General features: G+C 46.8%; 1 protein-coding gene across 1 annotated transcript in view; it reads left to right on the top strand.

The window, feature by feature from the left end:
* The window catches only part of LOC121293962 (glucagon-like peptide 2 receptor), a 69,888-nt gene that overhangs the window by 15,446 nt on the left and 39,036 nt on the right, over positions 1-15,406 (top strand). Inside the window, exons 5-8 of the mRNA XM_041217451.1 lie at positions 1,148-1,272; positions 9,191-9,297; positions 10,865-11,021; positions 11,958-12,117. Coding sequence (XP_041073385.1) covers positions 1,148-1,272; positions 9,191-9,297; positions 10,865-11,021; positions 11,958-12,117 — 549 coding nt within the window. The remainder of the gene's footprint in view (positions 1-1,147; positions 1,273-9,190; positions 9,298-10,864; positions 11,022-11,957; positions 12,118-15,406) is intronic.

Here is a 15,406-nt window from a genome sequence, read left to right as displayed (position 1 = left end):
TCTGAAGGTGCGAAATAGTAATATTTCGCAGGTTTAAGTGGCCAACCACATGTGAGAATGAACATTGCCAAACAATTTAAGCACTGCAGCCAGTGCAACCAAGCTTGTTGCACACAGACCAGCTTTGAATAGTCACCATGCCTAATTTTAATCCAAGGAACAGCATTCATCTGTAACACCTCCATTGTAGCCCCAGTTCAGATGAACTGACTCCACATGAAACAGGGTCAATTTTCATCATCTGTTTAGTTCGGTACCATATAAAGTAACCCAGTTACTCGCTGAGGAAATACTTTACCTGCAGCAAAGCTTCTTTGTTAGTGTATTATAAAGGGTTAATGCAGAGGTCGGCGCCTTCCAAGGAGAAGATTATGAAGAGCATAAGTCCTCCACATCCTCAAGGAGAGCCTAAAACACAGTATAAGATTGACACCATCAGCACAAGAGACTGGGGCGATGGGGGCGTGGGGTGTAGAAATAGGATGAGTGTGTGAATAGTTAATGTTAATGAGTAGAACAAAAGACTGGGAGTGGGGTAGATGTAGTATAAAGGGTTAATAGCTATTTTGCTAATAGCTAGAGTGTATCATCGGTGATGTAACTGGAACCTGAGGGGAAAAGGTTCCAATGGGGTCCTGATAAATTCCATCTCTGTAAATAGTGTAAATAGTTAATAAATGTTCACTAGTTTGCATGAGCATGGTTTCCAGCTTGCTTCCATCGAAGACAGCCAGAACCCAGTTGTGATAATAATAGCAATATCTATCAAACATACGAACATATAAAATTGACAGACAGGAAATGATTAACTGGTACATCAAGTACATCAGGCCCACCTCACATCCCATGATGACCAGGACAACATTCCAGGCACTTCCCAATTGCTTACCCCTCCTATTTTGGTTTTAGCCATTGAATCTCATGGGAAAACAAAGGAAAATACAATGGCTAGTAAGGTAAAAGATGTTCTGGAAAATTATTTCCTTACCCAGTCAAATAAGAAAAACTTGTTCCAGGAGATGCGTCTTCCTTAAGGCCTTAGAACTGTAATTCGGCACCTTCATCAATCTTCTACCTATAATCTACAATTTTTAAAACTCAACCTTGGTGTCCCCAAGATAATTCATCTCATTTTCCTTCTTTGCAGGAAGCATAAGAAGGGTGTACAGGTACTGCCTGGACAATGGCAGTTGGATGACTCTCTCAAATTCTACTGTTATCTGGCGGGATCATTCTGAATGTTTCGAAGACAGCCAGGATGTCCAGCAAAAGGTAAGCCATCGGGATATTTGTAAATTTGTTTTGCAACAGCAATTCCTGTTTTCTTAGTCATCAAGAACTGAAGACTGTTCTGCATACAGACTCCCTCTGAACACACGCGTAGCCGCCCAGTGCCATTGGTTAGTTCAGGAAAACCCATGGGCAATATTTTGCCTTTGGCGGGGGTGCTCGGCGGGGGGGCGAGGTGGGGGAGGAGGGATCGGGAAGCCGACCACAGCCCGCGATCGGCACCGCACCACAATTTTACACGGGCGGGCCAATTAAGGTCCGCCCAGCGTGGATTGTAAGCGGCAGCACTCAGCGCTGTCTGTGCGGGCAGGGGGGAGGACACCAAGCGGGCCTAGTACGAACTTCGTGCATACACTTCAATCTCCCCGAGGCACGGAGCTGCCTCAGGTAGATGGAGCGCTGTTTGAAAAAACTAATGAACCAAATTAAAAAGAAATAAAACATGTCTCCTCATATGACTCTGTCACATGAGCAGGGACATGTTTTTAATTCAAGTATAAAATTTTTATTTTATTTTTATTTGCTTTAGGAAACCTCATCCTGCCCATGGATGTGGTTTCCTGAAAAGTGCAAAGGCCGCTTGGCGTTTTCGCCTGCCCGCCAACCATACGGTTGGACCAGCAGCGTAAATTTGAATTTAATTACCTATTTAAGGGCCTCAATAGACCTTTAAATTGTCGGCGGGCGTGCTGCCAACTCCAGCGTGCACCCGCCAAAGAAAATTTCGCAGGACTACGTGGCGACATTGGGACACTCGCCCGACCTCATCGTGCGTTATTTTACGCTCTGCCGAGCTCAATATTCTTCCCCACATTACAGAAAGTTTCAGAAAATCTACATTTCCATCTGCCCTTCATCCTGCCAGAACTCCTAAAAATGTTAACTTTGGTCCAGCACCCGTGTTCAAACAGAATGTGAAATTTTTGCCGTATCTGATAAAGCCTTTCACTGTAAAGAAAATATGTTCATATTTGTTCACAGTCTCTCATGAAAATGCTGACTCAAGCACAGTTTCGATGCCATAAAGTTTTGTTTGTATATGCTTCCATTGCATTCTTATATGGTTCTGTTGCTGCACTGTTCCACTGCTATGCTGAACAATGGGCGTGGTCAGAAGCAAAGTGCATTAGAAGCTCAGAACTCTTCCAAAAATGGCAATTGATGCTCAATCGATTGTTAATTTAAAAACTGAGATAGATAGGATTTTTGTTATCCAAAAGTATGAAGGCAATGCTTCTCAAGTTATTTTCCAAAATGACCCCATTTTAATACATGAAAATTAAAATTAACACGACCCAGATGCCAACAGAACAGCAATAAACCAGCATAGTGACGTTTAGTACATAATAATTAAAGTTTACATTATTGGTTAACATATAATACATCATATAAATGTGAAAATCTGTGTTTTTAAGGTACTCCTTTTAAAAATGCTATTATTCTATGTCCTTACCAAGCCCAGTGAAACAGGTGGGCCTGTTTCAATGCAGTTTCTCAAAACCTGGCAATGTGCACCTCTAATCTCCAATGTGACATCCAGCGTTGATCGATATCAAGATTCGACGCAGACAAATGTGCCACATCCAGGTTCATACAAATACAAAAGGGACCATCACTCTCAATGGGTATATTGCAATATCAGAATAGTCAGTCTTTATGCTGAACCAGAATACTGAAACCATCAGTCACCATTCATCTCCATTACGCTCATGAGCCAGAATTTTACGGCCCCTTTGACAGTTGAGCGTCACGGCGGGCGGGCGGGGACAATATGGCAAGAAGGCCAAACATTGGTTTCACGCCGGTGTGAAAGCAGAGCGGGATCATCCGATGGGGTCTGCCATGGTGGAACGCCAATCCTGCTGGAGGCCGGCATGAACCCTTCCTTACATCCCGTTGATGGGATGCAAAGTAGGGCCCGACCGGAATTGTCCCCCAACGCCAGATTTACCATTACGCCGACGGGAAACCACATCAGCCCAGAACACGTCTGGGTGACGTGCAGAAGCCGGGACTTACTGTTAGGGCCTTGCTCAGATCGCAGACATCTGAGGAGCAGAAGATGCTGGAATCCTTTAGCTACGGGGACCCTGGAGGAATACATGCATTGCATGCTGGGTGAATTCTCACCGATGTGGCTCTGCCGCGAAGCAGCTCACAGAAGGTGGGGGGTCTCCGTTGATGTCAGGCCTCCACTTCGGGACATCATGGTCTTGACCGTGGGCTGCTGTGGGATGATCAGTGAGAGGAAGGGGGAGAGGAAGATCCAGCTGTGAGTGGGAAAGGAAGGTGTACTGGGTAGTGGGGGGGTTGAGCTTGGGGTGGGGGGAACAAAGGTGACAGGGGGTGGGAGTGAGGCTAAGGGGGGGAATGAAGGTGTTGGGGGTGTGACATTGGTTGGGGGTGGAAGGAAGTACGGGGCAGGTGGGTGTAATGGGGAGAATGCGGCAAGTGGAAAGTTAGGCTTAAGGAGGAAGGAAAGTGTAAGGGGAAGAGTTCGGAGGGAGGAAGGAGTTCGGAAGGGGGGAAGGAGTTCGGAAGGGGGATGGAGTCTGCAGGGAAGGAAGGTGTCCATGGGGATGAAGGTGGCTGGGGGAGGAAGGAGTTAGGAGAGGGGAAGGAGTCCAGAGGGAGGAAGGTGTCCAGGGGAGGAGGGACTACGGGTGGAGGAGGGAATATGTGGGGTGATGTCCAGGTGAACATGCAAGGGAGGGGTCTGTGGAGTCAATGACTGCCTCCTGGGGAGCGAACTAAGCATGAGCATGGTAGGAAGGAATGATGAATATGAGAGGGTCAGAGTGAGCCGGAAGGGTGGGAGGGTGAGCGTGCATCAGTCGTGGTAGAAGGGACGGCGAGGGTAATTGCTAGGGACTTGGAGGCAGACATGGACCCTGAGAGTGGGAAGGGGGAGGTCGGGAGTTCAATGTGGATAGGGGTGGGATTCTCGGGAAGGTAGGGAACATATACGTTCACCTGGACATCCCAGAGAGAAAAGGGTTCTGGTAGGCAGGTGATGGTGGGGAGGTGGAAGGTGACATCAGAGAGGTCAACAGTGATGGGGGAAAGGACATGGGTGACAGGGGGAGGGGAAAGGACAGGGGAGCTGATCTGAATCTTAATGACCGATACGGCTGTCGAAATTGAAAGTGGGCGGAGCCTCATGTTGGACGGGCACAGGTGCTGCTTGGGAGTGTGATCAGTGGGTGGGCGGAGATGAGGGTCAGCTCAGATGGACGACTGAAAGAGAACCCCAGCAGACAGCATTGAAAATGCTCGGGACATTGAGGTGAGTGTAATGGAGGAAGGCTCCGCCTACGTGGGAGAGTTTGCACGAGGCTCCAAGTTGTCCCCCCAGAATCACTGGTGGTACGGCTGTGTGCAGCTGAACTGCTGTTGGAGCAGCGGGTGCTCGAAGCCTGTCAATGAAGCTGAAAGACAACGTTACACATTATTCAGCGAAAGTGAATATATTTTCAGATTATAAAGTGACAAAATACTGATTCTCCACGATGAGTTGGAAGGCCAAACCCGGAGGCTCTTCATCTGACTCGGACCTCACAGATGCCTCTTCCCCAGCGGTCCTCCGAGTGCCAGGGAACTCGGCTGAACCTGCCTCCTCCTGCTGCGGACACATGTCCATGCAGTGACCACCAGGTTGTGAACCCGAGGCTGCTCTAGATCTGGGTCCCACCAAAATGTGTGTCTCTGGCCTGGTAGAGGATGTGGGTAAGCACCGTGACAATCCTTCCAGGCGGTTTATTTCCAGCTCTTGGCTGGAGGTGAGGACCTGGATGGAGCTGAGGGATTGCCTGGCTGAGGGTGTCGGTCACTTGGCAGAGCTCCCTGTGAACCAAAGTAGAGATAATTAGTGCATGTCAGCAGAGTCAAAAGCAGGAGAGAGAGTTGTGTTGAGAGAGGGATGATGTGGTGCAGGATCCTCACGAGGGTGTTTGCCGCTGATCTCACTGTTGCCTCAGGCATGGTCCACGTCCTCACCAGTCAGCGCAATGACACACTCCTCAAAGTGAGTGAGGGGCCTAACGTGGACCACTCCACTTCCAGCCCGCTGTTGTGAGCCAGCTTCTCCTGTATGAAGACAGATGGAGAGAGTGTGAGCAGGACACATGGCACTGCGTGGAATATCTGTGTGGAGAGTGGAGCCATGGGCAGGAGCTCCAGAAGATATGAATCTGATAGAGATGTGAGGGTGTGTGTGAGAGTTAGTGGTGTTGTCCCTTGAGGTTTGAGATCCCTGTGGATGTGTGACAGGTTTTTGAGTGTGTGAGTTGAGAGTGATGAGGTGGTTGGCTTACCCTGGTGGAACAGATGTGATCATTCATCCACTTCCTGCACTGGATGCCTGACCTCCTCTGGTGCTGACCACCACTGCCACCACCTCCCAGGCCAGATTGTGACTCTGGTGGACCTCCTGCGGCCAGAGCGAGGGTAGAGAACATCGTGGTGGCCGCCCACTGTGTCCAGCAGGTACCCCAGAGAGGCGTCACTAAATTTAGAGGCTGCCATTTTCTTTGCTTTTGGGGCTACCTGTTGCCTGGACTGGTCCTCGTCTGAAGACACAAAGTAGGCATGTGCTCTGGTGCACTGTACATATGGCACCTGGAGCGAGGAAAGGCTGAGGTCACAACATGGCAGGCAAATCCGAGCTTGCCCGCCAGCGATCCTGTGTGTTCCCCGTGAATGCATTATTAATGAGGTGGGATGTGCTGGGACTGGGACAATATGGAGTGAAAAGCAGCCATTGCAGCTGGGGGGGGTAAAATATCCTTTTTCCCACCCGCTACTGCATTTTGTGCAAATCTGAAATGATTCCGCCCATGATGGCACATGGCCAGACACTCACCCTGGACACGTGCTAACTCCATTCATAATAAAGCTGGATCTCGGACATCACTTGGGTGTAAGATTTCAGCAGTTCTCTCCAGCTGCTATCTCAATGGCCTGGAAGAGCTGGTGAATTGGGAATGTTGAACGTGCATGATGCACAGTTGCATCAGGCTGTCAAAAGCCCACAGAAGTAAAGCACAGAGAAGGCTTTCTGGTCTATGTTCACAGCTCCTTAACTCCTGCTAATGGTCACATGAAACTGTCCTCAACATTTTGGAGACACTGTGAGGCTTTCCTCCAATATTGAATTTATAGTAGTTATTATTTTTAGAATAAAATCAGCAATTATCAAGTGGTATCAACCCAAAAGGTTTCATCCGTAATATAGCTCTCAAAAACCTCATTCATTCCTTCATGGCTTCAGAGCAGCAGGATTTGTCTGCAGGCTGGTCAATTTAATATGACCCCATTCACTGTTTATGAGACTCCATTTGGGGTCACGACCCATAGTTTGGGAATCACTGTACTAAAGTATTTGGGGCAAAGGCAGGTATGTAGAGCAGAATCATCCGGGATTTGCACTAAGTGCAGCAGCGAGCCTGAAAAAAGACATTTTACCCGTTGGCCGCAATGGTGGATTTTCACACCGTATCGTCCCCTTCCCACCTCATTAATTATGCAGCCAGAGGGTACACGCTGGCTCGCTGGCGGGCAGCCTCTGAATTGCCTGCCATGCTGTTACTTCACCGTTTCCTCACTTCAGGTGCCATATCTAAACTGCAGCCATGTACACAGATCTCAAGCTTGCAGCCCAGGACTGCTGCAGTGAAGACTTGGCTCTGAAAGCCAAGAAGAGTTCAGTGACTTTTGGAGGCCTGCCATGATGTCCTCTACCCCTGTTCTGGACACAGCAGGTCCAGCAATCTCCCCACTCCAGCTTGGTAGGCAATGGCAGGAGGTCAGTGCCAACGCTGCACAGAAGAGGTTCGCCATTCAGCGCAGAAAGAGGATGAATGATCTCATCCAGGCCTCCAGGGTAAGGCAACCATCCCATCACTCTAAACTCACACACTCACAAGACCATCATACATTGACTAGCATCTCACTCATTACCAACTCAAGGGACGCCACCACTCACTCTCTCACACACACCCTCATATCTCCATCTGGCCTCATCTCCTCTGGAGACTGCCTCCTCAGCCCCCACCCTCTTGAGGCCACTTGTACAGATCAACACGTGCCCCCACACACACCCTGGGATACCCCCCCCCCCCCCCCCCCCCCCTTCCCCAGTACAGCCCTCATCCTGCAGCCTCTTCCCTTGCCTGAGGTCTCTTCTTCCCCCTTCCCCAAGCAAGCCTTCGCCCTGTAGCCATTGAAAAGCCACCTCCGCCTTACAGCAGGTCTGTTAGCTAGAGACCTGCCTGGCACTGATGACCACGAGTGCTGCCCGAAGCAAGGTAGGCAAACAAACCTCGAAGTCCCGAGTGAAGTGCAGCTCACCAGGTGCACGTCTCTTATATAAAGTTGTGATTACACACTGACGTGCCCAGGAGATCCAGTGTGGGGGATGATTCTGGTGAGCAGGGCTTATAATAAAATGTGGCAGCGTCAAACCCGCTGTGACGGGTGAAGCGAACGGTCACAATCTGGTTTCACGATAGCATAAAACCGATTTTTAGCCTTCTCGCCTGCCACTCACACCTGCAATGACACCCACTGCCATGGGAGCAGACGATTCCGCCCATAGAGTTAAGTTGCAGATCATCTGTGATCTCATTGAATCATTAAACTGATACCAGGAGTTAAATGTTTCTATGCTCCTTCACTGCCTATTAGTAATTTCTCGTGTGTAAGGTGATGAGAGGCAGCAAATTATTTGTGGGATTATCCTGTGTCTACAATTTCCACAAGGAGCCACTGGAAAACTAAAGAGCAAGAACTTATCAAATAATGATTATTGTATAATTCCTATCACCAACATGGCTGATAGGGAATTTCTTTTAATCTTCCAAAGTTTGTGGAGTTTACTGTACAGATGTACACTGATGTACCTAGAAACAGTATCTTGGTTAATAAGTATTTTGAAAACCTCTAAGCATTTGTAAAAATATATAATGAAAGGGAATAACTCTCATCAACATAAACCTTTGAATTGTTTGCATACAGTGGATGTAATTTTCTGGATATGTGTGGATGAAACAGGCCCTTGCCCACCCCAATATTCTTCAGAACATCAGAAACACAGTACCAAGGTTTTTTGATATGTGCTGGAGAAAGGCAAGTTCCTGGCCACCATTAACTTCTCTGAAAGTTACTCAGGATATTACCTTTATGAAAACTGCTTTTTGACTCACCTCATCTTCTCTCACTCTTTTCAACCAGTTGATGGTATTCTGCACTATGCAAGTGACATTTGCACCACCCAAGTGCCAGGCAATGACCATACCCAACAAAAGACAGCCTTTCAGTGGCATTACCATCCCCAATGTTTCCACCATCAACATTCCGGAGGGGTTATCTTTGATCAGAAATTGAACTGAATGGCTACATAAACATTGTGTTTAGGTATTCCCTGTAGAGTGGCTCACCTCCTGACTCCTCAAGCCCGCGACCTTCGTCACTGAGAAGGACATGGTCAGTAGTTTCATGGGGACAGCACCACCTCCACGTTTTCCCTGTCTCAAACCATCCTGACTTTGATATCTTTTGCCATTCTTTCATTGTCAGAGTGCCAAAATTCTGGAACTCCCTACCTAACAGGTCTGCAGTGTTTCAAGAAGGAGGCCACCCAACACCTTCTCAAGGGCTGGCTAATAAATACTGATATTGCCAGTGCAACTCAAATCCTGAGAATTAATGTAAAAAAATTATGAGCCCTGGCCCCTCAGCTAGATTTCACAATAAACGTTTAGAAGAATAGGTTGACTCTTTTGTAACTAGGAAGTTGCATTTGTTGGATAATCTTGTTACCAGTTATTCGGAACTACAGGGAAGCACAACTCATACTGTTCTTAATAATGACATGTTATTTTGTTTTGTTGTATCTTTGCAGAAGAATCAGCATGGGTTACTGAAAGCCCTGCAATTGATCTACACCGTGGGTTACTCACTCTCATTGGCCTCACTCTCATTGGCCGTGCTGATACTGCTGTGGCTTAGGTCTGTTTTCTGCTCATGTCGAGCACTCTTAAAGTGTACTTAGGCTAAGATCATAGTTTTAATTAGTTATATTTAATGATATTCTTATAGCTTTACTGTCCTATCTCTTGACACTGTTTTATAACATGAGGCAAGGGCATACTGATATCAGGGTACAGCATAAATGATTAGTACTATATGACATCCTTTGCATGAGCCAGTAACACAATCCCCATTGCCCCTTCTGACTGTATCATTTCTGTCCTAATGGTGTGTTATACAAAGGAACTATCTGTTGTGTCTGCCATGAGACTCCAAATGGCATGACAGCAGAGATGAGAAACGGGGAAAATGAGGAAGTTTCACAAAGCTATAACTTTTTCTGATATTATAAAGGTAAAACTCCACTGTATAACAAGCAGTTTACACATCCCAGGGCCTGGGTAATATTGTTAAAATGTTTACAGCTCACTTATATTGACCATGTATCACATGTGAAGTAGTGTGAAAGTTATTAAATATAATTTCTTTCTTCAACATAAAATTGGAATCTGAGTTTTATTGTCCAGCAGTGATGAGGACTAAATATACCAATTACAATGCCGAAACTAAAACTATTTTTGCCCATCAAATCTGTGCATGCTGTTGCTGGAGCAAAGCAAAACTAATCCCATCGTGCTGCTCTCTCCCCATGGCTCTATCTTCTTCTCCTTCCTCTCATTATTGTTAATACTTTTTTTTTATTTCAATTTAGTTTCAATCTATTCATTTTTCTTCAGAGTCCCATTCTTTGATGCTCCCTTTTTATCTAATAGGTATATATCTATTTTGTAATCTATCAGCTCATTTTGAAAATTCCCCACTGCTGACCCATTGACCATGTTCGAATTTTTCTGCCCAGTTAGTTTGAGCCAGATCACTTCTTACCTCTTTTTGATCTTTGTCTTTTCCTAGTTGGTGTCACTATTCTTCATTAAACTGTGCTGTTTTCACCTTGAATCTAATTATGTTGTGACTGCCGATTGTTCCCATTTGTCCTTCTAATCACTCAACAGCTAGTTTCCCAATTTCATTTCTCTAGACTACATTAAATAAAGCAATGCTTATTTTCTTTGTTCGACAAGGAATATTTTGATCGAGGAACCAATCTTGGATGCATTCTTAAAAATAAAACTCCACAGACCTCATGCAGGATTGGAATCCTCCCTATAATACAAACATTCTCCCTGTTCACCCCCAAAACAGAATTGTGTTCCACATTGTGCACTTTGCCTCCAAGTTAAGGCATTAACTTGAGGCAAGTGAAATGATTCTGAACATGCCCTTATAACAGCTCTTCAGACTGTACAGAGGATTTAGCAAATGCTATGAATATTGTATAAGATAGCAACTAAGGCCAACAACTTTCTTTGTGTGTCTATGTTAATTAACCTAATAACAATACAGCACATAAGAAAATATTGAAACAAGTATGTTGGAAGAATTTCTAAGAGAATGCTTGTTTTGTGTGAGCTGCATTTTTAGGTGTAATCCAAAGAGAGTCCTGATATCTGGATAATCTTGGCATCTTTCCCCTTTTTTTCTGTAGGAAGCTGCATTGTACTCGAAACTACATCCACATTAATTTATTTTCTTCCTTTATTCTGCGAGCACTGGCTGTTCTCATAAAAGATATTTTCCTAAGCAACACTTACTCCAAACATCCAGATGATGAAATGGGCTGGAAGACCTTTTTTGACACCGAGGTAAGCTTGATATCCTGTATCTTCTGCGACAGATTTTTAAACCAATAAAATCACTGTCATATATGCCTGTCTCTTTTTTGTTCAGCCAGGGACCATGTCTTCTTCCTTTCTATTTCTTCTTCTCTCCTTCTGTTTGTACAATTGTCTCTTTTCAAATTGCTCATTGTTTTAAGTAAAATAGTGATTTTTAAAGGAACGAGTCCACAGCCAAATGAGTGATATCTTGTTCACTATTGATCTTCAGACAGTTATTTAGAGGATTCCATTCTCCCACCATAAAGCGAATGGTCCAAACCTTCAAATATAGGAACTGTTGCTCACTCACTAGCAATATATTCTCCAAGCACCTCTTTGTAGCACAAAAGGTTTCCTGCATGGCCTTGTCTTATACTAGAAAAAAGATACAATCACAGTGCCTGCTGTAATACTGAGCCAACCAGGCTATAAAGGTTCCAGTCCTTTAAAGCTAATTATTTAAAGAACATATTTATTTAAAAAAACACTAAAGAAGAGAACAATGTTATAGTCAGGAGTCCTGCAATGCACTTGCTACATCTAGAAAGAGAATTCCATAATCTCAGAGCTCTTTTAATCCTACACCTGGAGCGACTGAACCATTATCCCTTCTTTTCAAAAGTTCCCATTCGGCTTGACCCTCTTCACCCAGATTTCTTAACGTGAAACGAAAAATGCACGTAATGCACTGTCAAAATTCTGCTGCAGTATGACAAGCCCTTATCAAAGTGGCAGCACAATGACTGGGTTTCTTGAAAACTAGTCCACTCAAATGCTACCAAGTGAACTCATAGTCCCCTCATAAGTAAAACTAGCCAGTACTGGGACACCACCAATTCAAAACTGAATATTTCACTATCTATTTTAAAGTCTTATTGAAGCAGCTGCTAGTCAAATTTGCACTCTCTCTCTCTCTTCCAGGTTTCAAATGGATGTAAAATGGCCCAAGTTTTCATGCATTATTTTGTTGGAGCCAACTTCTTTTGGCTTTTGGTGGAAGGAATTTATCTTCATAAAATGATAGTCCTGGCTGTCCTTGCAGAGAAAAGGCTGTTAAAACAATACATCCTGATAGGATGGGGTGAGTGAAGCTCAAGTCTAAAACTTAATTTTTAAAATGGTGAACACATTTAATTTCCTTACTTTTGGTGGTGCCCATGCATGTTAATTACCGCTCCTGAATATTCAGGTTGAGGCAATTTACCCCGGTCCCAAGCCCCTCTTTATGCAAGTCTAATTTCTTGACTGGGGGAAATTTTGAGAACTGCACAAATGCTTCTCAAAGAGGAATGGTAAAGTGTTAGTCTTGGCTCAGTGGTGTAGTAGAAGGGTCTGGCACATATAGGGTTAATGTGGGACTGAGTACAGTACTGCCCACATGTTGATGTAAAATAGCACATGACATGCACCCAGAGTCAGTCTAGCATTGGACAGAGTCATGTGTGTGTACCAGCAAGCAAGGGGGAGGCAGTGGCATAGTGGTCTTGTCACAGGGTAATGCTCTGGGGACCTGGGTTCAAATCCCACCACAGCAAATAGTGAAACTTGAATTCAATAAAAATCTGAAGTTAAGAGTCTGTTGATGACCATGCAACCATGCCAATTGTTGTTAAAAACCCATCTGGTTCATTGCTGGTCCATTCACTAAAGGGCTAATTCCCTTTAGGGGAGGAATCTGCTGTCCTTACCTGGTCTCACCTAACCTACTTTACTTCAGGCCTATAGCAATGGAATTGACTCTTAAGTGCCTTGTAAACAAATGCAATTAGGGATGGGCAATAAATGCTGGCCTAGCCAGTGATGCCCACATCCCATGAATTAATTTAAAAAATGCATTGACTACACAAGTCTCTCTTTCTCATCCTGCGGGAGGAGTACATCAGGCTCATGGAGCCTGGTGAATTAGCTGGATGCCTGATGGCCTACATAGAGTGAAGACAATGGAGGAGAGAGCGGATGAGGCTCCTGGCTGCCCAGAGGGAGAAGCAGCATCCTCAGGAAGAAAGGGTGGCTGGAGCTCTGGCACACGCCACTGAAGAGCTACAGCAAGCCGTCACTGGTTGGCGCCTAACCACACCCAGAGTCTATAGACCCCACCTTTCATTCCTACAGATGACCAAGAACCAGTGTTGCCAAAGACAGTGCATGTCTAGGGAACTGGTCGGTCACATCTGCCACCTGCTGCAGGATTTGGTGCCATGGGGGCATGGAGGGCATCCACTGCCAGTGGCCGTGAAAGTGACCACAGCGCTCAATTTCAACGCCAGTGGTTCCTTTCAGGGCTCCACAGGTGACCTCTGTGGGATATCACAAGGCCCCAGCCACAAGTCTATCCATGAGGCCATCTTCTCAAGAGCACACAACTTTGTGCATTTCCCCTGGGACCAGGACAGCCAGGATGCAAGAGCAATTGGATTCACCCAGATCTCAGGTCTCCACAGGTGCAGGGTGTGGTTAACTGCACTCGCTCAGGTCTCTGTCACGACCATGGACAATTACATCAGCCACAAGGGCTTCCATTCACTGAATGTGCAACCATCAGAAACGCATCCTGCAAGTGTGCGCATGCTTTCCAGGGAGTGTGCACAACTCCTATATCCTCAGTCGGTCACAGATCCCTGAATTCTTCCAGGGACCACAGAAACTCTGGGGCAGGCTCCTCGGGGACAAGGGTCCGTGGCTGATGACACCCGTGTGGCAGCCTCAGACTCCAGCAGAGTGAAGGTATAATGAGGCTCGTGCTGCAACCCACAAATTAGTGGAGCAAACCATCTCCCTCCTCTCCCAGTTGCTGCGCCCTTTACAACCTGGCACTCCAATGGGGAGATGAGCTGGCTGAGGAGGAGATGGAAGAGCTGGAGGTCTCCTCCGAGATGGAGGATGCCGATGGGGATGAGGGTGAGGAGGTCTTCGAAGGCGATGGTGACGGGGATGAGGCCTCGCACTGGCTAGACAAGGCAGGCACACTCGGGAGACCCTCATGCTGCCAGATTTGTGGGCGATGATGACAACATGCTGTGAGGGGACCCCATTGCATCTGTGAACGTTTGACTCCAGTCTGGCTTATGGCAGCATGCACACCCTTTGTGAGAATGCTCCTGTCATGGAGACACAGTGGAGGACCTAATAGTCGCAGGAGGATGATGATGACATGCAGTGAGAACACTCCACAGATCTTCACATAGCCTCTGAGAATGTCTGACTCCTGTCTGGCCGAGGGCAACTCGTTTGTGATCAGGGTCATATCATAGAGACACATCCATGAAACTTTAGAAGCATCTGATCCTTTGTCCGCCTGCAGCACCTGAGCCCTTCAGGAGCACAGCATCACTGGTCACAGATGCTGAGGAGATGGGGGCCGGCCCCACATTAAAGGTGCTGAGAGCAAACAGAGAGAATGATGGAACTTTGTGACACCTGCCCACGACATTCTGGCAGCAATGACAAACATTTGCAAGGTGCAGGCATCAGTAATGTATCCAGGGAGTGTGAGGCTGGACCATCACTTTGGTCTGAAGGCTGCACAGACACAGGGAAGAGGCCCTGGACTGAGACACCTGCCTTTATTTTGTGCAGAAAGGTTTCACATCTGAGAGACAAGAACACTGCTCATCAGAACAAGGAGCCACAGGCAGGGAGACATTCTTGGGAGTTTATTGACAATAGTGAGCATTACATATAAATGATTAACACCCATGCCCAGGCTATGCAATTAATTCTTCTTAACATTCCTAACCCTGCCGCTATGTCTTGGTGCTCCCCGGACATCCACAGTGGAGGTGGATGCAGCCTGTTGACTGCGAAGCCCCATCTGTGATGATGGGGGGGGCATCCTCTGGAGGGCCGAGACCTGGAGGGTCCCAGCCTGCTTTTGGGGTCCTGCTGTGTGGCAGTGGCACCTCCTTGTCCTGTGGAACTGGAGCTCTGTGGTCACAGGAGGAGGAGATTCAGATGGGCCGGACACTCCCAGAGTCACCTGGGTGGATGGCCCCAGGGTGTGCACCTGCTATCCTCCTCCCTGGGAGTGCCCGAGGGCCCCAGGCTGACTCCTTGAGGGGAGGGGATACTTGGAGTGAGATCAAGGTGCCCAGCACCCCTCTCATGTACACACCATTGGAGGCCAACCATGACATCAACGATGGAGATGAGCCTGCGCAGCAGTGCAGGAGCAGTCCTGGACCAAGGTCCCCATGGTGGCCTTCATCCTACCAGTGTTGACCTCGGTGCGTTGACATGCCAGTGTTATCACGAAGGCAGACGCAGTTCTCCATCGTGCCTTGCAATCTGAGGAGTGCAGCGGACATCCCTTCCTGATGTTCCCGAGCTTGACTTTGCAGCTCCAGCAACTGTGACATGATCGAGTCCAGAGG

Source organism: Carcharodon carcharias, chromosome 22 (assembly GCF_017639515.1).
Source record: "Carcharodon carcharias isolate sCarCar2 chromosome 22, sCarCar2.pri, whole genome shotgun sequence".
NCBI classification, from domain to species: Eukaryota; Metazoa; Chordata; class Chondrichthyes; order Lamniformes; family Lamnidae; genus Carcharodon; species Carcharodon carcharias.
This window is presented reverse-complemented; position numbering and strand designations above follow the sequence as displayed.